The 25,318-nt window shown below is 45.1% G+C and overlaps 1 protein-coding gene across 5 annotated transcripts in view; it reads right to left on the reverse strand.

The window, feature by feature from the left end:
- PSD3 (pleckstrin and Sec7 domain containing 3) overlaps window positions 1-25,318 on the reverse strand; it is a 527,311-nt gene that overhangs the window by 84,370 nt on the left and 417,623 nt on the right. For all 5 annotated transcript variants that reach the window (XM_075556571.1, XM_075556567.1, XM_075556568.1 and 2 more), the window contains one exon: window positions 19,632-19,675. In XM_075556571.1, the coding sequence (XP_075412686.1) occupies window positions 19,632-19,675 (44 nt within the window). The remainder of the gene's footprint in view (window positions 1-19,631; window positions 19,676-25,318) is intronic.

Consider the following 25,318-nt stretch of genomic DNA (forward strand, 5'->3'; position numbering starts at 1 on the left):
AGAAGAAAAATGAATAGAACAATACAATTTATCTGTAATAATGGAGGACAAGGGAATTAGGCCCAATCCACTCCTGAACTTGCCAGATTCACGTGGTACATGCATGGTGAGTTGAACATGACAGGAGATTCATGGTACATGCACGGGGACCTGAACACGGCAGGAGACTCACATGGTACATGCAGGGGCCAGCGTCGCAACTGTTTTACTGTTTTATCATTTGCACTTGTTATGTGTGTGGCTATGTGATTCATATGGGTGAATTATTTGCCCCCCCAAAGTAAATACATTAATCCTTTACTGGGGGAGATAAACTCAGTGTATGAAGATGAAAACGCACAGCTTTGTTTTATAAGTTCTAATGTATAGTGATATGATTCTAAATTATTAAGAATGATAAAAATGGACATTTTATATACACACTAAAACAAACAAACTCACTGCCATTGAGCTGGTGTCAACTCACAGTGACCCTTACCGGGCAGGGCAGAACTGACCCTGTGAGTTTCCGGGACTGTAACTGTTGATGGGAGTAGAAAGTCTTGCCTTTCTCCCATGGAGTGGCTTAGTGGTTTCAAGCTGCTGACCCTGCAGATCGCAGCCAAACTTGTAACCACTAAGCCACCCTGCCTCCTCTCATCCACTCATACTACTTAGAAATGAAGGTGGCGTAGAAGACTAATAGCCTTGGTTTCCTGTTTGTGTTTTGAATGGTTACACAGTGTGTGGAAGATGCTTATCATTTGCCATCACTTTAATAGTGGTTGAGAATGATAAAAGTCGCTGTGCGTTTATGCTTGTTTAAAAGTCGCACATTTTGCAAAACCAGGGTACTTTTCAATACAAAGATGGGCTGGCAGGAAAAACCGTTCTGAGGTCTATGCCGAATGCATATGTGAAAGTCTCCTCGGGGTTAAAAAAATCATGTATGATATACTTAAGTCTGGGGTTGTGAGGAATCCCGAAAATAGACTCTGGAATCGGTGGGCAGGGTACGGCACTTCACCAGATATGACTGGAAAATATTCAGAAGGGGCAGCAGACAGACCTGGAACTATTTATAGGTTTTTCCTGTTTTTGTTTTTTTTTTCCCATGTCTATCCATCTAAGATAGGCAGAATTACTAATCCTGAGGATAAAACAATGCAGCCAGTGGCTCCAGGGAGGACACAGGAGAGGAGGAATTGGGAGAAAAGGGGTTGAGGGTTGTCAACAAACCCAGGGATGAAGCAACAATAAGAGATCTAAAATCTATGGCAAGGGAGACCTACAATGCCTGGTGGGGTTTAATCAAGTTTAAAGTAGCCAAAAGAAAGCACTGAGAGTTGAATGAAGATCGAGCATGATAGTGGGACAGGAGGAAAGTAAACAGAAATAGAGGAAAGAACTAGGAGGCAAAAGACATTTATAGGTATAAATATAGGTATGCATGTATGTCAATATATTAATATATAACAATAGGGACATAGGTCTATGTACATATGTTTAAGTTTTAAGTATTAAGGTAGCAGACAGGCATTGGGTCTCTACTCAAGCCCTTCAATGCAAGAACACTCTGTTCTAATATACTGGCATTCTGTGATGCTCACCTTCCCAACACGATCATTGAAGACAAAACGGGCACAGAAGCAAAAGTGGTGAAGAAAGTTAACAATGCCTGGCTATTAAAAGATTTAATGTCTGGAGTCTTAAAGGCTTGAAGTTAAACAAGTGACCATCTAACAGGGAAGCAACAAAGCGCACATGGAAGAAGTACACCAGCCTGTGTGACCATGAGGAGTAGATGGGATCAGCTATCAGTAGAACAACACCTAACAAATATATCTATGTAAAAGATGGGAGTCGGAGTGGAGACCCAGAGCCCATCTGTAGACAATTGGACATCCCCTCACAGAAGGGCCACAGGAAAGGATGAGTCAGCCAGGGTGCAGCGTAGCACAGACGGAACACACAACATTCCTCTAGTTCTTCAGTGCTTCCTTCCCCCACTATCATGACCCCAGCACTACCTTACCAATCTGGCTAGACTGGAGCACGTACACTGGTAGAGATAAGAGCTTTCGACATGGGGAATCCAGGACAGATAAAATCCCTCAGGAAAAGAAAAGGAAGTAGTGATCCCATGAGAGTAGGGGGAAAGTGGGGGGAGAAGAGGTAGAAACAGTGAACCCTTCACATTGATTGATATATAGCATCCCCCTCCCCTCCCAGGGGGCCAAACAACAGAAACATGGACGATGGGAGCTAGCAGGTGGTGTATGATATGAAATTAATAATCATTTATAATTCATCAGGGGTCCATGGGAAGGGGGAAAAGGGAGAGAAAAAAAGAGGAGTTGATACCAACGACTCAAGCAGAAGGAAAATGTTTTGAAAAGGATTATGGAAGCATATGCACAAATGTGTTTGATACAATTGAAGTATGGATTGTTATAAGAGCTGTTAGAGCCCCAATAAAATGATTTATTGGTTTAAAAAAAAACCACTAAAATAAATATAAGAACAAAAACCAAAAAAAAGTCCCCTGGTTGAACACAATTTAAAACACATGTAAAACTGAAAGGAAAAGCAAATGCTTGCAGCCCCTTGAAGCCCCGCTCAGAGCCCTAGGAGTCCTGCAAACACAAACACAATTTAAAAAGCACTTGGCATCAGGGACTTTTCCCACTTAATGAGCACAATCCAGGCTTTATGGGAAAACGCCACAGGGACTTCTTCCACAGGTGTCTCCACAGGGGAAAGACGTGTTAAAACGCATTACATTAACCCCAGCTGCTTTTCAAATGAGCAGCTAATGCTCAGTAAAAACACCTATGTATAAATCACAGTCAAGCTTAAAATGCTTGAAATATTGCTTCCGTCCCTCCAAATGATCATGGTTGTAACAAGCTCCGCAGGCATCAGCAAAGCTTCGCTGCGCATCGGCAACATCCAAGCCCAACAATATCATTTATCGACACAGGACAAACATTTTGAAATAATATGCCCGACTGACATCCTATCGACTGTATTCACAATGTCAACTGAAACTTTCTCCATACACTGAGTTTTGTTAAAATCGTGGCACTGCATTTAGGAGTTGAAAATATAAATCATCCCTCTATAACCATCAGCCAAAAGAAGGCTCTAGAAGAATATTGCCTGGCGTGGAAACCTTTGGGGGCTTCGCAGGTCATGAGTTGGGTTGCTAGCCACAAGGTCAGCAGAGGGAGAGAGAGACTTCTCCCTGAAAAGTTTCTGGCCTCGGGATCCCCGCCCCCACCCTCCCAGCAGCTCTACCCTGTCCTCTGGGGTTGCAGGAGTGCGAAGGGACTCCAGGGCTGTGAGTTTGAGTCACAGGTGTCTACAAGCACTAGAAATGTGCTGGTCTGAACTCAGAAAAAAAAAAGTCAGGTATCTCCTTAAATTTATATTGATTACATATTCAAATATAATTTAGATTTATGGGATTAAATATATACGATTACATCTAATACTCATGTTTCATTTAACTCTTATAATTGGGTTTTAGGAAACTCTCAATTCCATATTTAGCACCCATTTTACTTTTCTGGGGTGCAGTTGCTTTTAGGGATGCACGTTTAAAGTCCTTAAAGGCAAAAGACATTCTACTGGGAAAGTAAATCGGGAGATATTCAATAAGGCCCGCCTCGGTAAAACCATGGCAGCGAGAGCGATTTCAAACGTCCCATCTACTGCAGAAAACAATTCCAGCCTTAAACCCACGGGGCAGCTCTACCCAGTCCCACTGGGTCCCTGTGCGCCCGGATCAACTCAGGAGCAGGGAGAGCACGGTCCCATGTGACAAGTGGCGCCTCTGGGGGCCGCTGTCGATTCCAGTTTAACGGTGCCGTCTCTGCACTGGACTTCCTCAAGGTGAGCCCTTCACAGCCGGAGCCGCTGGGCACATGAGCTGCTTTGCAGGGCAGTTCCACTTTGTTCCACAGGGTCACCCTGAATTGGACTGGACTCGATGGCAGTGGGTTTGGCGCGCTTTGGGACTGCACCAAGACACACCAGCGTGACATGTGAGGGTCTCTGGAATACCTGCTCCGCTTCTTATAGCCAGCCCCCCCCACCCCCCCCACCCCCCGCCGTTTAGACCCGAGCACCCACCCTCCTCTGAGATGCCCTTGCATCGGTTGTTCCTTGTGTTATCACAAAACAAAGGACCCTGCTGTATAAACAGACACCCCCAGGGACGGGTCAACTTTACACAGGCACCGCCACGGACGACAGACAGGCTGGTAAAAGGTAAGTAACTTCCACACGGACTGACGGAAAATGACTGGCATTTCTGAAGGGGAGAGGGCAATGGCTTTGTCAGAGCAGAGCAGGGAGGCCCAGCAGGGCTCTCTGCCTCGAGGGTATAAAGACGGAGGCCTACTAGCACCGTATCCGGCACACATTATTAAAAGACTCGCAGGAGAGCGTTTCTACTGAGATGCTAGACATCTCAACACAATCTATAAAACTCGCTCAGAACACTCTCTCCACCAATCTACTCCATCCGGAGCGAAGGCTCGCACTCCGTGCCCAGCCCGCCGCCTCCCGACTTCATGGTGCTGCACGCCACGCACGACCGCAGCTCGGGAGCTGGTAGCCGACGACCTTTCATGCTTCTCTGCCTTCCAAAGGGCAAGGGTGGATCACACATGTCCTAAGTTCTGCGCGCCTTCCGACAGGCGGTTTGGGGTTTAAACAGAACAACTGGTTAGCATACAGACAGGCTGGAGTCCCACACCAAGAAGGGCAGAACAACGTCTCCCGTCGAGGCACCGATGCACATCCCGGGAGCTGTCCTGGGGAAGCGTGTGGCACACTCCGCGGGCTTCGTCCCAGTGCAGGGTTCCGCTCCACAGAGTCGCCTGCGCTCACACCCACCTCAAACCCGGATTTCTCGACAACGGCCTTACTTGTTTGGAATTGAAATCCTGAAGTCACAATGTCGTCTGCGGGCTTTGTGTGGGAATGGGGTGCGATGGTACAGTGGAAGGACACAGGAAGCCTTTTCTGGGAGGGGGACCCACCAACGGGGGTACCCCTCAATCTCCACTCCGTGAGGAGTCGCCACTGAGAACGGGAGAGCAGAGTTGGTGGGGAGGGCTCTCATCAGGCTGGAGAGGGAAGGAGGGCATTTTGGCATCTCATTAACAAGTTCTTAAGAGGCTATGGCTGCAGCTTTCACCCCTGCTTCTGATGGCCTGTCATCATTTGTGTGGGGTAGGTACCCGCGACAGGGGCAAAATACGCAATCCGAACACCTCCGATTGGGTACCTGCTAGTCCACAAACTTCAGTATGGTTCTGGGCAGGTTGACACAACTCTGCGCCACTGGGTTCCCAACGTCAAAAAGCCAAAGCTTGCTGCAGCTCAGCAGATCCAAACCACGCAAGCACGCTCTGGGGAATGGGCGCAGAGAGGTCGCTGAACACCACTCATTTCAACGGGCCCACTCTAGCTCTACCATTCCGTGATTCCAGCAGGCTTCTGCAGATACGGGGCAGAGCAGAAAGATAAGACCAGGCTCTCTCTGCACAGCTCCACCTGCATTTGACTCTGAATTGACATCTAGAAGGATAACTTGGGCCCAGTACTGTAAAACAAACAAGCACAACAAAAGCACTTTCTTCAGACAGAGTTCACCAATCCCTAGTCTTTGCATTTGCAAGTTCTCCCGGACAACCAAAGGAAAGGTCAAGGCAGCTCTTCCCAAGGGGAAGTCATCAGTCCCACTGACATCCCCTTGAGGAGCTCAAAAGCAAGGCACACCGCAGCCTTGCCCCCACTTCTCCAGCAGCAACAAGCAAAGGACCTTCTCCCCTGTGCCTCACCAGGAGGGAAACTGGGGTCCCCGGGCCCACTTCTGTGCCTTCAGTCTGAGATAGGTCGCCTCACAGAGCCACCATATTCTCCAATCTCACTGACCTCAGGCACCCTGCACGCTTATGTGTAATCTTACAGAGCTGGCTGCCCAGTACTCTGTGCATACACGGAGCAGGAACACAAGGAAGTGCAGTGTGAATCCAACCAAACTCCACGGGGAACCACTGTGAGTGCATTTAACTCACTTGTGGGCTTCACCACCCCGCTAACCATCAGATGCTATCCAAGTGCTAGAGAGGCGAGAGAAGCCACAGAGGCAGGACCCAAGACCAGTGTCCACCTGGCCATCTGTGGGGGCATCACTGGCTGCACATTTGAGGGCACTGCAGGGCGTGTGGGGAGACCCTGGAGCGGAGCAGGCTATGCCCCCTTTCTCCTCCGGGACTGAGCTGCCCCCAGTGCGCAGTGAGTGCCAGGCCGGTTCCCTATTGGAGTGATGGGCAGTTTGCTATGCACTGAGGGTACCAAAGTGAATGAAACACCTGGAGGGGACTGACTCATAATCCAGCAAGGGACACACAATAATGTACAACACATCTTCCGCCAAAACCCAAAAACAATTATCGTAGTATAGACCACGACAAAGCTGTGAGCAAAGCATTGTGAAGTCAGACCGAAGGAAGAAGCCATACCCCAAACCTTTAAGTGATGAGCACAAAAAAAGGATTTTGGAGGGGTGCAAGCAATGGGGGAAGATTTGTTGCGACGGCTAAAATAACTCTAACATTTGCTAGAAGTATTAGGCCTAAATTATCCGTGAAGCTTTCTATTTAGGGTTGAACTCAGCAGAGATGTGCAAAGCCTGGTCTTGTCTTTATATCCTGGCTTGCATCTATATAGTCCTACCATCATGAGATCTTCGAGAGTGATGGCCATCAAGAGCTAGGATGGATCCCAAAGGCTAACGAGAGCGTTCTATGGTACATACACTCTACCTCAAAAAGCAAAATAAAACAGGAACAACAAAAAGCCCTGGTGTCTAACTGTAGACACTGAAAATGAACTGGAATATCCCCCATAGTGTGACGGGGTGATCTGACACAAAGGAGCGAGCAAGAGAACTTCAGGACAATGTGCTGACGTGTCACGGGGCTGTCTGTTCTAGCTCCCACATCACGTCATGTCACACGGCAGGATGGGTTTAAATTGGTTGCCTTTGTCACTTACCAAAAATAGATTTTTTAAATGGGGGGGATGTGTTAAATTTTAAAATCTACTGAAATATGAAATATATTTTATCTTCTAAAAATACATTGTTCTGATGCAAAGGCTTAACTGCTGAGAGTGCGTGAATGAGTGAGCATGAAAGCGAGTGAGAAAGAGAGAGAGAGAGAGAGAGAGAGAGAGAGAGAGAGAGAGAGAGAGGCGCGCATGTGTGTATATGGGGGGGGGGGGTTGAGAGAAATATAAATTAACAAACTAAGATTGGCCACTAAGAGACCAAGCAGAACACTGCCAGATCCGAGAAATAGGCAGTGGGTAACTTGGCTTATGAAACACAGGATCTTACTGTACTATAATAGTGGTATAACATTTTCAATCTAAGAAAAACTTAACTGTGCGTGTTGAGATGGCTTTTTTAAAAGTTTGAACTGTGCTGGGCTAAGCCAGATGTGAAGATGTTGCTGAGTGACCTACTGGAGACTTTGCAGTGAGTCCCTAAAAACACTTTCCTTGAGCACTCTTGACCTCCCAGTTGCCTCGGGTTGATTCCGACTCCTGGTGACCATGAGTCACAGAGTAGAACTGGCCCTTTAGGGTTTGTAACAGCTGGATTTTTTTTACAAGTAGATTGCCAGGCCATTATTCTGAGGTGCCTCCAGGCAAATTTGAACTCCAAACCTTACAGTTAGCAGCAGAACACCTTAGGCATTTCTGCCACTCAGGGACTCCACTGTCTTTCTGGCTGAATTTTTCTTACTTAGAAATACACATACTGAGTTTGTATCACAGGGTACATGTATACAAATATGATCCATGAAACATGATTATTGTGTAACATGTGTGTCAATTACATAAGCTCCTGTCAACTTGAGTGAAGGGGTGGAGTCTAGCCTGGCAACCAGGTCAGAGCCAATGATGACTTTATGTGGGTATGGCCTTCTCCTGAGGATTCTAGGAACTCCTGTCTTCTTCCTGGGAGGTGGGACACACACTCTCTGCTTCACATTCTGTGGACAAGGCACATGAAACTATGCTGATGGCAGCCAGAGTGCTGACGCTGGATGATCCTCGTGGAGAGCTGTGCCAGCACTAAGATGCTTCCACAAAACTTTTCACCCACTGGTCTGTGATCTTCCTGCTTTCAGCATCATTGCATGTGCTGATTAAATCTGTAGAAGAATTTATGGACTAGTATCGGACATATGAACTAATATCAGATTTATGGGCTAATACCAAACTTATGCACTTGATCTGGACTGGGCTGGTATGCTTTCTTTATATACAATTACCCTTGGACATAAAACTCTCTCTTACACACATAGGAGTGTCTCTGGATTTGTTTCTCTAGTCAACCCAGACTAACACTATGTGCAAGGCACTAGGTTAGGCAATGACATATATTAGGCTTCATTTTTAAGTGATCGTTATTGTTTTTTATTCTCCCATTTTTGTTTAAAATAATGCAAGGTTGAGCAACTGAAATAGATGACAACATTCTAAATGATTAGCCTCTCTTTTTATGTGTACCTCCATATCTGACTGGTATGTGTGTACATATAAACCTTAGTGATTCTAAAATGACTTTAAAACAAGCGGGTTACTAATGATCATATTCTATCTGTTCCTAAACTTGCTGGTTCCACATATTCTGAAGTGAAGGATAATGTGAAGCAAAGATAATATTTAAAAATTATATCACTTTAACCATCATTACAGATATTAAATTAGGACAATAAAATCCTTAAGAATTTAAAGTAGCTATTGGAATCTCATCATGACAGAAGATGCCACTTCCACATAAAGCCTACAACCTGACCAGTTTAACAAACAAACAGAATGAAAACACACACACACACACACACACACACACACACACACACACTGCTTTTTCAAAGCTAAGTTCTGGCTAATCTTTCTAGTTTTCTAAAACCAAATTCAGCATGTTGGATATGACTGAGAACAGGCATTCATGGATTATAAATTAAATGCATTCTATGATTTAGGCTCTTAATAAATTCTCTTTTACATAGTTATGTGAAAGTCTTCCTTAATCCCACAACCTTGAGACCTTTCTTTATGCTACCCAAATCTAAGACCAAGCCATGTTCCTTTTAGTCTGACCTAATATTTAAGCGTCATTAATTCTTCAGCCCAAAATCCAAAAAATCACTTATTCATTTATTCATTCATATATACAACGAACACTCTCACTTCTACTAGATGCTGAGAAACATTATAGTGAACAAAACAGACCCCCCCAAAAAAATCCCTGCTGTCCCCTGCTCTGAGGAGATTGATATTAAAGATTTATGTTTAATCTTAAAAATTATACAGTAATGTTAGCTAATAAGTAATAGGTGCTAGAGAAAGACAAAGCTAGAAAGGATCATGTCAAGAGGTACTGTCATTTTTGACAGAGTGGCTAGGGAAGGCCTCATTGAAACAGGGACATTTGAAAATCCTGGAGGGAGATAGGGAAGCAGGCACTCAGAGGAGGGGAAGTGGAGGAAGTAGAGTGGCGAAAGGGGTGTTGCAGGCAGAGCAAGAAGCACCGACGACAAAGGTCCTGGGGCAGAAGGAGTAGCTGGTCCTTAGCTAACCAATGACTAATCAGTTCACTACCAAGCCTCCTTGAGTTGATGGCGGTGTGTTTGGAGTTTGGTTAGGAAGGGCCCAGGCTTTTCTTTGAATGGAAAGCCATTAAATAGTGTCAGGCAAAAGAGTGATATAGTCTGACTTTGGTTTTTTGGCTTAATTTTTGGTGGTAGATATTTTTATTCAGTAAAGCTCAGGCGCGGGCTAACATTTCGGATCATTGCCTTTGTATTCCAGTCTAATCTACTAAGCAAGGACCCCAGCAGCTTACCTTTCCCGTGGATTGCCATAAAGCGGGGGCGGTGGGGGGGGGCTGTTTGAGGTGAAGCTCACCAAACCAGTAAAGATGGAAAGAAAAACTCTCCTCGGTAAGGAGAACAGCATCTGTCCTTTTGAAACAGCCATTTCCCAGAAGGCAGCAACTGAAACCACATTTTCATTAATACGTGTAACGATCTAAAATACAATTAGAATCAACGTTAACAAGATGTGAAAAGAGAACCAAGTCACGGAAGTAAAAGTGTTCCAGAAAGACTGCCACCTGGACAAGAAGCTTCTTGGAGTCGGAACAACACAGAAGCTGTGTTCAGTGCTTGCCACCACTCAGACCGGGGCAGGCGTGGCCAGCAAGTGAAGCTGGAAAAGATCCCCCCCTCCCCAGCCCCCCACACACTTCTCAAAGTTGGCTGATCTGAAATGATTGCCAGAACAGGGATAAAAAGTGCACATCAAAGCCCAGGAGCAAGGAGGCCTGAGAGACAGAGTAGGGGCCTTCCTGGAGCCTGGAGCACGAGATAGGATGGTTGTCAGGGCTGTGGTGAGTGACACCCATGTCAACGCAGCCCTGCTGACAGCCATCTTTAGGTAGGGCACTGATGCTTCTGCCCAAAATCTGATGAGCAAGAGATTTGGGTGCGAGACAAAAACCTCTTATTTTCTAAAGGGGGAGATTAAGTTTCTAGCTGGGCTTTAGCCCATAGTCTTTCCCATTCTGGTCCACCTTGAAATGAAAAATTTGGGGTCTGTTCCTATTTTGCTTCCCCAGGCACAATCAGTCCAAGTCCCTGCTGTGCAAACAGCTGTGAATGTCAACTTCTGATTTCTTTGGATGGGCCCACAAAAGGCCAATGGTTATCCTCTTGTGTCTCTGTGCCCACACCACCCACAGATGCAACCGCCCAGGCAGACCGCCGTACACAAAATACTGCTTAAAGCAGGCAATCTTTGGAGAGCCTCGTCACCAAAGCCTCACCTCCGCATCTCCAGAGGCTGGTTCAGCAAAGCATCCAGAGCAAATGTTTGGGACTGCTTTCCTTCAACATCAGCCTTGGCTACTGTTCAAACACAGAAATAAAGAATCCCAAGAAGAGATGGCAGCTCTTCATGCCATACTTTTTACATAAGAGCATGATTCATGATCTGCACGACAGGAGATTCCAATGTGCTTCCAATGCAACTAATGAGCCTAGACAATGTGATACGTGAGGGCAGAGAGAAACCATTTAAGTTCGGAGTAAAGATGAGAGAGGGTTTAACAGAGAGCCTTGCGAAATCAGGAACGGGGCAATTTGGAATAGCAAACACCATCCTACTACACAATTTGGCAAAAATGCTTCCTCAGAGTTAAAGAAATCAACACAACAAAACAAGAAGCAACTCTAAGGCTACTTCACCTCAAACAGAGAAGAGAAGGGGAGTCAGAAGGGAGAAGCCATAGGAACATTATTTAAAACGATTCTTACTGTGTCTTCATTAAAGTGAGGCTGGGCATGTCAATTGTTTTCCCCCTTTTAGAGTAAGGGAGAATTCTGGAAAATTTAAAAGACTATTTTTGTATAATAACAGCAAGAAACATTGCAAGCGAACAAGTAGAGAAAATCATTAATCTTTGGATGCATTTTTCTAAATAATATTATGCTTCGCTTATTTTCGAATTTCTGTTCATTACTGTATGTTTTGTTGATCCCCATATAGCAAAAGGGCAAAGAAGTCTAAATAAAAAGCACTTGGAGGGGCCCTGGTGGCTTAGTGGGTATACAAGGTGGACTGCGAATTCTAAGGTCTGTAGTTTGAAACCCTTAGCCGCTCACTCCACAGGAGAAGGCTGAGGCTTTCTGTTCTCATAAAGAACGGAAACCCACAGGGGCAGTTCTGCCCTGCTAAAAGGATGCCAGGAGCTGCCATTGACTTGACGGCAGTGAGAATTTTTTTAGGTGACATAAATGATGAAGTACTCAACTTCTGGCTGAAAGTTCGGCACTTCAAACCACCTCAGAGACATCTCTAAAGACAGGTCTGGTGACCTGTTGCTAAAAAACGAACAAACCAACCAACCCCTCTGTACACAGGTTCTAAGTCAGAACTGATTCAACACCAACTAATGCCAATGGTTTGAAGCTCCTCTATCAGTCTTAGCTCCCGCCACCGTGCCCCAGGCCAGGAAATCACTTTCAGACAGAGAGAGAGAGAGAGAGAGAGAGAGAGGGAGAGAGGATCCTTTCTACTGGTTGATAACTTTTCTTTAGGCCAGGGAACATGCCTGGACGCTGTACTTACTTTTGTACTTCCCACAGTCCCTTCATACTTGCCTAACAGTAAGTATTTTAATACACAGAGATGCTGTATAAAGTAGACTCTTGAGCAAATGAACTGGGGAAGTAAAATGGAACTGCCCTGTGTTTCCATGGAGCCAGGCTTTCCACAAGGCCGTTCTGGCCCACTGAATGCACTAGTGACACGTCTCATATTGTTTGTCTTTGTACAGCGTCCCTGTTCCCCTCCTTGCTTGTATTCTTAGCAGCATGTATCTTATTCATACTCATATCCAGGGGACAGGCCTGGGACAGGGACAGATGGGGCTTCTTAGAAACTACATAGACAAATGAATGATTCTAGCTATTGATGAGGGGAAATACTACTAATCCTATGAGCATTTGATGAGACTATAAAATGCAATATAAAACTGTCCATTTTCACTGTATCACTGGCTTGTAAGGAGACATTCCGATGACGCCTGCCCTTGAGGGCTGCTGTCATGTTGCTGCAGAGAGCAGCGCAGTAAGTGGAGCCAGGCAGGATGCAGAATACCCCTGGCTTTGATGCTAGACTGGCTGTGACTTTGGACATCAAACAAAGGCCATTTTTTATTTCATTCATTTTCCTTACATGACAGTGCTGGGTTGGATCACTACTTCTTCTTCTTTCTTTTTTCAAGGACCAAACCCAAACCCAAACTCTTTGTCATCCACTCAACGCTGACTTATAGTGACCCTCAGGGCAGAGTAGACCTGCCCCTTTATGTTTCAGGAATTGTAACTGTGGACCAGGAGAAGAAAGCCCTCTCTTTCCCTGTGGAAGGATTGGTGGTTTGAACTGCTGACCTTGCAGCTAGCAGTCAAATGCATAAGCACTACACCATCAGGGTTCCTTTTTTGAAAAACATTTTATTTGGGCTCATATACCTCTTTATCACAATCCATACATCCATCCATTATGTAAAGCACATTTATAGATTCGTTGCCCTCATCATTCTCAAAATTCGCTTTCCACTTGGGTTCCTGGAATCAGCTCATTTTCCTTTTCCCCCTCTCCTTCCCTCCCCGCTCCCCCTCCCTCATGAGCCCTTAATAATTTATAGATTATTATTTTATCTTATCTTACACAGCCCAGAATCTCCCTTCACCCACTTTCCTGTTGCCCATCCCCCAGAGAGGAGGCTACATGTAGATCCCCAAGATCGGTTCCCCCTTTCTACACCCCCTTCCCTCCCAGTGTCATCACTCTCACTGCTGGTCCTGAGAGGTTTATCTGTCCTAGATTCCCTATGTTTCCAGATCCCGACTGTACCGCTGTGCATCCTCTGGTCTAACCAGGTCCGCGAGGTAGAATTGAGATCATGATAATTGGGGGGGAGGAAGCGTTCAAGAGCCAGAGGAAGGTTTTGAGTTTCACTGTTGCTACACTGAACCCTGAGTGACTCATCTCCTACCCACTACCCCTCTGCAAGGGATGTCCAGTTGTCTACAGATGGGCATTGGGTCCCCATCACGCACTCCCCTCATTCACGATGATATAACTTCCCCCCCCTGCCTTTTATCACACTTGCTTATGCACACTTTCGTCTTCAGCGTTTATGTGAGGAAGGTGGTCACACGGTGGTTTTTGTCCTTTGGTGTCTGGCTACCTGATCCCTTCAACACCTCGTGATCACACAGGCTTGTGTGCTTCTTCTCTGTGGGCTTTGTTGCTTCCGAGCCAGATGGCCGCTTGTTTGCCTTCAAGCCTTTAAGACCCTAGACGCTATTATCTTTTTGATAGCCGGGCACCATCAGCCTTCTTCACCACGTTTGCTTATGCACACGTCTGTCTTCAGTGATCATGTTGGGAAGGTGAGTATCATGAAATAACTGATTAGCTGAGCAAAGTGCTCTTGTATTAAGGGAATGCACATGAGGAGGCCCAATGTCCTCCTGCTACCCTACTACTAAACTTATAAATATATGTACATAGGTTTATTTTCCCCATAATAATAAATTTACATATGTACATGTCTGTATGTAGGCTTCTCTGTATGCCCTTTGCCTCCTACTCCTTTCCTCTATTTCCTTACGCTTTCCTCCCGTCCCACTACCATGTTCAGCCTTCATTCTGGTTTCAGTAATTCCTCAGTTACCTTGCCCTTGGTCACTCCCTACCAGTCCTCCCAGCCCCTCCCTCCTCTGGTTTTGAACCACTTGTTGTTTCCTTTAGGGTTCCTTTTTTAAAGACAGACACCTTTAAGAAATAAATATTAATTGGAACTCCATGTATAGATCTACACAAGCTAACAATGGAACTACTGTTATAAGTCTGACAAGGGTACGGAGCTTGTGAGAAGCAGCACGGGGTGGCCCTCCTCCTCGCCCTGGGTGTATTCACATCACCTAGGGAGGCTCCTCACGTATCACTGGGACCCTGGGTTCCATGAAGCACAGTTAGGGAACCAGTGAATTATGAATTCTCAGGTCCCTTCTAGGAACTCTGGTGGCTGCTAACCAAAGGGTTCAAAGTCACCAGTCATTCTGGAGGCAGTCTGCGTCTGTACCCCAGGGAGCAGACTGAGGGGAGCTTAGGCAGTGGCTAGGAGCCCAATCAAATTGAGGGCAGTGGGATAATTGGAGGCAAGGCTCCTTCCTAATCGAAACGTTTCATGAGTCTCTAACCTCACTTCTTCCTAAGGCTCACTAAGTTATTCCCAGCGAGCAGCCAACATCCTGCACAGGCGTCCTGTCGACATCTTTCCGGTCTACCTTCTCAACTACAGCAGTTCAGGCCACACCCACGAAGGATGGCAGTCCCTGGCCCGATGGCTGCTACGCTTCCCACGGCCTTTTGTGGAGTCTTCATGGCACTCTGCTTCACAGAGGAGGAGACAGACTGGCAGATCCAGAAAATGTCCAATGACCTCAGGAAGCTACAAATCCAACGAAGCATTTCTGCAAACAGCTACCACGAGGAGGGGACAACTGACGGCGTCCTCGGAGAGTAAAACAGAAGCAGTCGAGGTGCTAAGGTCATTTCGATGGTTGGTATGATCAGGGAAGAGAAGAGGCTGAAATGGGCTTAACCAACACTGGGCTTTAAAGGCAGGCAGGCAGTGCACTGAACACAAGGGTAGGGAGCGGATGTATGTTCTAAGCAGACATCATTTCATGGATGACGACAGAAAGGCAGGAAGTCCTGGGCATGCATGGGAAACTGAACATAGTGGCAGTGTGGCTGACGCGGAGACTCTTTGAAGACGGATAATGGGGCGCAAAGTGGATGGCTGGTAGACTGTGCAGGGGTGAAGTCTGATGGCACAGGTGGGCTTCAAACAGAACAAGGCAGAGGAGAGCGAAGCTGCAGAGGGTGCCATCTGTGAGGAGGGACAGAGTAGGGACACTTGAACTCACATAGGGGGGCAGGGATGGAGATGGGAGCGGGGGAGCTGTGTCCCTGCAGAAGTGGATGCGGTGGGGAACGAGGAGTGAAACTTGGTGTGGGAACCTCAAGCTAGGAGAAGTACGAAAAGGCAGGCAGCACTCACAGAGACGGAGGCCCGAGATTGAGAGCAGCATTCCCCCCTTAGGCAATCCGGTCTCTGGAGGGGTGGGAACTGGACTGAGTCAAGGAGGCTGTAAGAGCAGATACCTCCACTTTATCCTGGGTTATGGGCTAGAAAACACAGCTTTTCATTGTCCGGGGCACGGAGGGATCGTTTTTCTGAAAAGGAGGCAGTCAGCCAAAGACGTTTGGGAACCTATGCTCTGTGAGATGACCAGATCAATGAAAAAGACGTTGAGTGGCACTGTCAGGAAGGATGCTGACCAAGTGGGACGGAAACATGGGGAAGAGGACAGGCTGCACCTCTGAAGCTGAGAAGCATTTTACAGAGATAGCTAGCAGTGGGAATCCTCAAGAATGAATGAGGCTGTAAAGAAAGAGATTAGAAAATGCAAAAATAATTTTAAAGTGTTAATCTTTGGGAGGTCAATGTCACTGATCATGTTGTTTTGGTCATGTTCCTAGTGACTCGTAGCAACCTAGGACCCAACAGAATGAAACAATGTGCAGTCGTGTGTGGTCCTCACAACTGCTGTCCTTGAGCCCGCTGTTGCAGCCACGGGGTCATGGGCATCTGCCAACAGGTCGTGGTGAGCGAGCACACGGAGAGCAGGCATTGCGCAGCAGCATATGCAACCATGCACACGGAAGCACGTATCTGTCAAGGGAGCAGCTTAGTCCCTGATCTGAAGCACCACCTGAAGCAATATTCAGCAGTGCTTCCCGGAGCGTTTTCTAGAGAACACGACTTTGAACACATGCTGAAAGATGAATTATTATCATTAATCTCAACAAAGGACGCATTTACTAAAAAGGTTGAGATCCTGGCCCTTATCTCCCACAGAAATGCAAAACGTACATTAGATCACAAAAGAGAGCTTCCAGGCCTGCAGGAGAGGAATCTGTTCAACACTGATCATCTCAGATCTTCTTAGCAGCCGTGTGACTCATCATTCTCTTTGTTTTATAATACATCATTTTATTGGGGGCCTGTACAACTCTTATCACAATCCATACATTCATCTATTGTATCAAGCACATCTGTTGCCATCATCATTCTCAAAACAGTTGCTTTCTACTTGAGCCCTTTGGTATCAGCTCATTTTGCCCCCTCTGCCACGCCCCCTTCCCTCATGAACACTTGATAATTTATAATTTTTTTTTCATGTCTTGCACTGACCGATGTCTGCCTTTACCCATTACCTGTTGTCCATCTCCCTGGGAAGGAGTTATAGATAAATCATTGTGGTCAATTCCCCCTTTCCCCCTACCTTCCCCTCCCCCTCCTGGTATGGCTACTCTCAACATTGGTCATTGCCCCTTGGTGTACCATACTCTGGGTCCCACCCTGTTCTTTCCCCAGCACATCCACTTGAGCAAACCCCGAGGAACAGTCAAGTTCAGAAGTTAATAGACTAGTAAGATGGGAAATCATATTAGCTGACCACCTGGTCTCCTCTTGTCAGCTTGCATGGAAAAAGAAGAAGCTAACTGTATGATACACTACCACAGTGGACTCTCTTTGGTAAATGAGGAAGAACGAATATAGACATGTCAGAATGTAAATGAGAAATAAAAAGACAGATATCAGAGCTTTAAACACTACAGTGATGCTACTGTGAGGGATAACCTGCTTTATGGTCAATGTTTTAGAACATTCCAGTGTCTCCAGGCTTGATGATTCCTTTCTGATGAAAGAGGAGACTGGCCCAGAAAATGAGTTCATTTGGTCTGATGATCTGGCTAGTACACAACAGAGTTGGAATTCAAAACGGAATCTGGCGGACTCTAGAATTGGGTTTCCTGAGCATAATGCTCCAGTGACGTCACAAGAATCTGCTTCTTGTGTAGCTCACACCGCCCACCTACAGACAGCATCCATGATGATGCTTTTTGGTGGGGGACACATGTTCCAAGTACTTGTTGGTTATAAACACAATCAGCCGTACGGCTTGTGAGCCCAAGACATCAAAAGCTACATAATACCAAAGAGAAAGCAAGATTTGTCTTATAAGCCAGGACCTATTATTGGGCCTGAAAATACATTTTACTACCCAATGGTTTCACAGAACATTTCAAAGTGCACCGCTTCCTTTGAGATTGGAATTATGCCTTTGCATTGCTCATCTAAGTTCCTGGGACAACCAGTTAAAATCAACCATTAAAGTCAATAATTAATTTAAGTCAACTTATCTTACAAAGAAATAGTTAATATTGCCATTTGTATAAGCAAAAACAAAGAAGAAGAAATTTGGTTTTTACACTAAGAAATATGACTTTGATGACTAAGAGAAGGCCAGGAATGGGGTGGGAAAAGGGAGCAGGACAAAAAATGGAGGGTTGAACGGGAAAATTTTTTAAAAAATAAAATAAAGTAAAATAGGTACATTAAAAAGAGAGAGAAACCCAAATTCCTTACCCTCAGTAGATCACTGTAAAGATTATATTGGTCTGAGAGACGGAAACAGGAGGAAAAGTAAAACTGAAGTGGACCAGAGAGTCTTTGGTGTCGTACAAGTTCATTTCTCACCTATGGCAAAATTATTAACTTCCCAAAGCTTTTTCCCTTGCACAATATTGGCCAGTATCTTTGTAGAGCTAGTGCAACAGGGCGCTGAGCTGCATGTCTGCCGACGAGAACGAGAAGGAAACGAAATCGATGGTGGCAGAATCATTTGCATCGGATTTTAGAATATTGCGTGAATTTATCTGCAAAATTTCTTTTAGGATCGTTTTAAGGCACAGGAAACAAGATAACGGCACCACTGAACAAACCGGGAAGACGGCAAAGCAGGACAAACGGTGACAGGAAATCCAGAGAGGAAGCAGGAAGAGTGCCGGTATACTGAGAACACTGAAACTACCGTCACAATTGCTGAACAGACACCTCTGTATATACTCGAGTACAAGCCGACCCAAGTATCAGCCTAGGCATCAAAATATGCTGAAAAACATGAGTTTCTATGATAGTTTGTTCTGTAAACTTTCTCCCAAACCATAATTGGTTAAAAATGCCCATCTGTGGACAACTGGACATCCCTTGCAGAGGGGTAGTGGGGAGGAGATGAGTCACTCAGTGTTCAGTGTAGCAACAATGAAACTCACAATCTTCCTCTAGTTCTTAAACGCTTCCTGCCCCCAACTATCATGATCCCAATTCTACCTTGCAAACCTGGTTAGACCAGAGGATGCACAGCAGTACAGATGGGATCTGGAAACACAGGGAATCTAGGACAGATGAACCCCTCAGGACCAGCGGTGAGAGTGGCGATACCGGGAGGGAAGTGTGGGTAGAAAGGGGGAACTGATCACAAGGATCTACATATAACCTCCTCTCTGGGGGATGGACAAGAGAAAAATGGGTGAAGGGAGATGCTGGGCAGTGTAAGATAAGATAAAATAATAATTTATAAATTATTAAGGGTTCATGAGGGAGGGGGGGAGTGGGGAGGGAAGGGGAAGGAAAATGAGGAGCCGGTTCCAGGAACCCAAGCAGAAAGCGATGAGAATGATGAGGGCAACGAATGTATAAGTATGCTTTACACGATTGATGTATGTATGGATTGTGATAAAGAGTTGTATGAACCCCAATAAAATGATTTTAAAAAATAAATAAAATTGCAAACTTAAAAAAATGAAACAAAACAAAAAACCTAGGTAACTGTTCATAGTATGACAAACCAGGTTAAAATCAGAAGAGGAACATGATGAAAAAGACATAGGATACCTAACTCAGGGTAAAGTATACTTTACGCTCTACACAAAACACGTAAGAGACTTGGTGTAAAAGGAGGACTGGCCAAGCATGTTTCATCCGTTTTCAAGGGTCACCTCCAAGACATAAAGACTAAGAAAAGAGCAAGCAGTCCATTTATGAGAAGGCTGGCATCCAGCACACTTACACTGCCCATTCGAGCTTCTCATTCTTGATCGAGTTGTACAGAGCCTGCAATGAAAGAAAATAAGATGGAATTAATCCTTCCATTCTGTTCCACATTTTGGATTCAGCAAATGACAACCAAATGGCTTAAGGGATTCAGCAACAGGCAGCTCCTTCATAGGCTGGCTGTCTAAGCATGAAGCCCCTTGGTGGGCATCCTGGGACTCTGTAGCGACAAAGCATCAGGTGAGGTGAAGGGAGCATCAGGTACGTTTTATGAAACTAATATAACTTTACACAAACCCAAACCGCCTGTCATGAAAACACCACAAGGCGCGGAGTAGCAGTAACAGGCAAGGCATGATTAAACTCGGAGCAGGCATTCTACTTATTTCAAAGAGGATCCTAGAGTTTCAGTAGTGTGGGTATTGGAGAGTTCAAATCTCCTTCTATTTTTTGTTAATTAATGTGGTCGATAGAATGGTTTTCATGGTAACCTAAAGAGTAAGATATATGGATAGAAGGGAGATTTTATGGATTGAATTGAGTTCCCTCAGAAGATCTGTTTCCAAATATTTGGTGCCTGTTCCTGTGACTTTATTAGAAAATAGGGTCATTGCAGATATAATCAAATTCAAAATTTGTCATTAGGGTAGGTGCTCGTCCAATAGGACCCGTGTTCTGATGAGAAGACACGCAGAAACACAGGGAGCACACCATGTGACCACAGAAGCAGAGGGTGAAGGGAGGTGTCGGCAAACCCAGGAATGCTAAGGACCCCTGCCAGCAGGGGGCATATTCCTTCCCAGAGCCACGGGGAAGAGCACTGACCAGATCACACCCTGGGTTTGAACTGCCAGTCCCGAGCACAAGAGAGTACATTTCTCTTGCTTAACCAAGTTTGGGATAACTTGTACGGCAACCCTAAAGGCTTAATACAGGAGCCAGATAGGGAAAACCATCTTCAAATACTTTTAGGGATTCTTGCTTTGGGCAGTTATCAGGAGCGAAGAGACGCTGTAACCAAGGGCGGGTCAAAGTCATAACAACACTAGGGATGGGGCAGGCCCAGGGGAGCCGTGCTCCATTCTGTGCACCTGGGGTTGCTATGATCGGACTGGACAGCATCCAACATGCCGATGGACTAACGTACACTTTTCTCGTGATAGTGTCATAATTCTTCTTGGCGGTTATGTGGCAGTGATGTCAGAAGATAGAGCCCACGTCTTCAGCACTGGACTCTTTCCTGATCCCTCCCAGGCCTGGCAACCTGACATACAAATTCCCTGTAACCAACTCGCTCCTCACTAACAAGTACCTGGGGAAATGCTACTTCTTATGTACTTTAATTTTACATACAATGTTATCAAGAAAACACGAGTGCATTTCCAAGATACAAAACCACAAAAGAACAGAATCGGTGTGCAACAATGTGATCACGATGTTGCAGTATTTGTCTTTGAAAACGTCCTTGCCTTCTATCAGGACCTTTAGGGCTCACAGTCCCTTTAAGGCAGGGAGATGGGGGACGGCCAGTCCAGCTGCTAGTCGAGCTTCTGATATGACAAATGAAGATATGGCCGCTCCAGACAGCATCACTGAAGACAAGGGTGGAAACCATCTGTGTCTTCTACCGAGTACTGCTGGCTTTCCACGGAGGGGGCTGTAAGGTGTGTGCAAACAGGAAAACTGGGAGAACACCGTGAGAACACAGAAGCCTAATGCACATCGAGAGTGAGTTTCCTTGGTGACCAAATACTTCAAAATTCAGTGTATTATGTTTAAGTCACAGATTTTGTGTTTTATAAGACTCCATGTCTTTAGCCGATCTACTGACTAGCTGAGTGGAAGTTCACCAAGTCGTTTTAAGAGTTTCCCTATGGTAGGTAATACCGATTACGGTACATTTTGCCATTAGCGGGAAAGTTGGCATGCTTTCTCAAATAACAAAACTGATGGAATGTAAAATTAAAAAAAAAAGTAAATTGAGGCACAAAGTCCAAGCTCTGAATTAGGTCACCGGTTTTTAAAATCTCAGATGTACTGAAGACATGTAGGCTCTGGGTTTTGGCTGATGCTGATGAAGCCTCCTCTGGAACAGAAGCTGCAACTGGGGAGTTGCCCCCTGGTTAAGCTGCGGTAGTCCGCCGTCGTTCTCCGAGAGCCACTCTCCCCACAGAGCAAACAAGCGCGCTGACCGGAGCTGCTGCTGCTGCTGCTGGGCGCAAACCAGCCACCCTGACTCGCAGCAGCCCATGTGCGACGGAAGGGAACGCTGCTGGTCTGCACCAACCTCACTGCTGCTCGTATGGCCGGGCTCCTTGTGGCCGCCACTGCACGCACCCCTCTTGTCAGAGGCCTGCAGCCTTCAAGTTCTTCAATGGTTGCACTGATCTCTGCAATCCTCCAGGAAGGCAGTACTGCTTCCGGTTTAGTATCTTCTGAAGCAGAGGGGGTTCTTGGCTTTTCTTACCAAACAGCCACTATTTTCACCTGCCAGCGGTTCTGCCAGTTGCTGCTGAGTATGTCTAGTCCAATGACACATCCGGAGTGGGGGAATTACTAGAAGATGGGTTTGGGGAACCAGTGGACACACCGTGAAACAACCTGAGCTAGGACTCCATTGATATCATGACTTCTCTATGCCTCCATTCCGATGGTGGCCTCAAGACATGCTGGGGCTTCTAGAATTAGTGGCAATTCTGGGCCAGTGTCCAGTAATCCCCAAAAAGTCTGGTAATTTTCTTTTCCCGAACAAACAATCACTCTTGCAAACAGTTGTAGATACTTTGGGGGAAACTGGGAGAAAGAGTGACAGTATGAATTTTGGTGGTGTAGTGGGGTTTAGGCTCACAGGGACACTGCCTCACCTTCATTCAAAGGGTTGCGGGCCTGTAAATTGGCTCAAGTCTGGGAAGTGATTGAGGGGTTATGACTCACTATTTTAGGTACTCAAATTATGATGAAGCTCAACATTTCCCATAATGATAAGATAGTAAATCTTAACTCAAGTTTCAAAAGTTCTTGCTGGATAAATATTTTTAAATGGAGTCTATTACTTACATGAGCCACCTGAACCTATAAGTTCATAATGGACCCAGAAGCTTCAACTGAAAAGAGATTAACAAGGTTTTTTATTTTTTTGAGGCTTCAAAAAATTAAAGAGAAAATGTCATTAAAAGAGAAAGGAATTTTTCTTCTGCTGAGTAAAATTAGTCCATCACAAAAGGGCAGATATTGTATAAGACCGCTGTTATAAACAAAACAAAACAAAAAAACCCCAAGACAAAGGCCCTCATACCAAAAGAAACAGGCTACAGAGGTTACCAAGGGTAGGGAGGGAAGATGAAACAGTAGGGAGAAACCAGAGTGGGGGTCAAATAAGCTAATGAGTGGTTGATAAGTAGCTTAATATATTGAGGGCAAAATTGATTATCTGAATTCACAATAATATCGCCTACACCCAAAATAAAAGGAATAAAAAGCTAATGGATTTTTCCCCCATGAGCTTTTTGAAGCCCCTTTCCACATAACCAACTTCAATGCGACCTGATGTAATTTAACAATAAAGGTTGTCACAACTCCTAGTGGCCCTACAGGACAGGGCAGAGCTGCCCCTGTGGGTGTCCGAGACTGTCACTCTTGAGGGGCGTCCAAAGCCCCCTCTTTCACCCTTGATAATAAAGGACCGACAATTGGTCTAAAATCACTAAAATACAGTAAGGCCCTGGGTTAAGATCACATGTGGAGCGAACCTGTACTTACGAAGAACACATAAAGTCTTTTGAATAAAAACTATGAGTTAAATGCAAGAGTTTATAAAAGAAAATGCATGTACTACTTTGTGATGAGGAATAAGAACTATATCCACAGTTTAAAGTTGAATCACATGGTTGTTAATGCTGTGGTAAGTGTGTAACTTGAGTTGGCGAAAGTGTTCCATTAGCCCCTCGAAGGGCAAGCTGTGGCTAACATAGGCAGTAAGCAGCTGTTCATACCAGTGAAAACATGAGAACCCCGTGAGGAGGAGCAAGCCAACAAAGACCGTGTGGAACTAGAGGGTTATTTGACAGCATTTGAGGAACCAGCCCTGGAATTAAAATCTCAGGAGCTGGAGAAGGGCGCGAGGGGCGAGCTGAAGCCTCTCATCACACTGACGCACGGGCAGCAACGTTCCACAGACAAGACTCTGCCATAGACTTTGGGGTCAGCAAAGCTTACCAGACGGTTACTGAGAGCACCTGCTGCTCCGAAACCGTTTCCGATGGAAAAAACAATTAATGCTGTACAAATCTCCCTCGATGCCCCATTAAGTTGATTCCACTAGTAAAATTCCTTCTTCCCTGAACCAGAACCAAACCTTTATCCTCCGGTACCAGGCCCACCATCATTGACAGTAACTACTTCTCCAGCGTCGTCTCCTGCATCGTTCCGTTATAAGCACTAGCACAGCATTACCGCATTACAGCACATGTGCAGACATCATCAATGTAACGAAAGCATTAACCATTAGTCGTGATTTTCTGTTTTTTAAAACACCTAAACTATCTTAAGAACTGTTTAGTCTTTTTTACCGCACTGTATACACAACACAGATTCTCTGTCCACAGTATGATAGGTAGTTACTTTTATTATTAATATATTGTATTAAGTACTATACTCATTATGTTTAAGATGTAACAGTTAGTTTGGAAATGCTTAATATTTTATGTGAAAAAGGAGGGAAAGATATGTTTTATATACTAAAAGACACATATTGTACTTAATGATACTGAATAAAAACTGTTATGAACCTGTTTATTTTTAATCTATAAATTTGACTAGCACTCAATTCTGTCCTAAAACAATTTTTGACGTTGAATGTACTTTGCTTAAAGAGATATCAGATTCTCAACCAGAACATTCTTGCTGCTTAGGAGTCCACTATCACCTCTCAGCCCAAATCTTTCATGTCACTCGTTAAATTGACCAGACTTGCCACAAAGAGCAAGGCCTCTCCTCGTCTATGTGATAATAACAGGTCTTTTACTCTAGCATGTAAACCCTAAAAGGTGGATTATAGCCCCATCTGTTTCAAAGGAAAGATTACAGAGAAATTTTTCCCAAATTTTTAATGCTTTATTATATGCCATGCTTGTGAATAAATCTGATAGTCACTTACATTCTTATCACAAAATCGTAACTATTTAGTGCGGTTAAAGATGGATTTTGTGCACAGTTCACAACAGCAAGAAGCTGGCACCAACATAATTGCCCAGCACAGAGGAATGGATAAAGAAAGTCTTGTACACACACACAATGGCAGACTACTGCACATCCTAAAAAACCAGCAATGTGTGGGGAAAAACTAGATGGTGCCCAGCGATCAGAAAGGATAGCATCTGGTTGTCTAAGGGTTTTCTCCAGACCTCCAGAATCAGAACTCTGGGCAAAAACCTTTTATAAGAAAATTAATAAATGTGTGTTTATGATTGAGCTATCATTAACATGTACAATTCACTAGTTCAGTCATATCAAGGAAGGTGATACACACAATCACTGCTACAGTCAGCTTTGGAACCTGTCCCTCCCTCTCGTACCCATGGATGTTGAGGTATTACCCCTTCCCTGACCCTCCCCTCTGTGCGCCTAGGCATCAGACTTCCAGCTCCTGTCTTCAAAAAGGCCCCCTCCTGGTTTCCCTATGCAGATGAACATACAAAACACGGG

This window comes from Tenrec ecaudatus, chromosome 8 (assembly GCF_050624435.1).
Source record: "Tenrec ecaudatus isolate mTenEca1 chromosome 8, mTenEca1.hap1, whole genome shotgun sequence".
Lineage (NCBI taxonomy): Eukaryota > Metazoa > Chordata > Mammalia > Afrosoricida > Tenrecidae > Tenrec > Tenrec ecaudatus.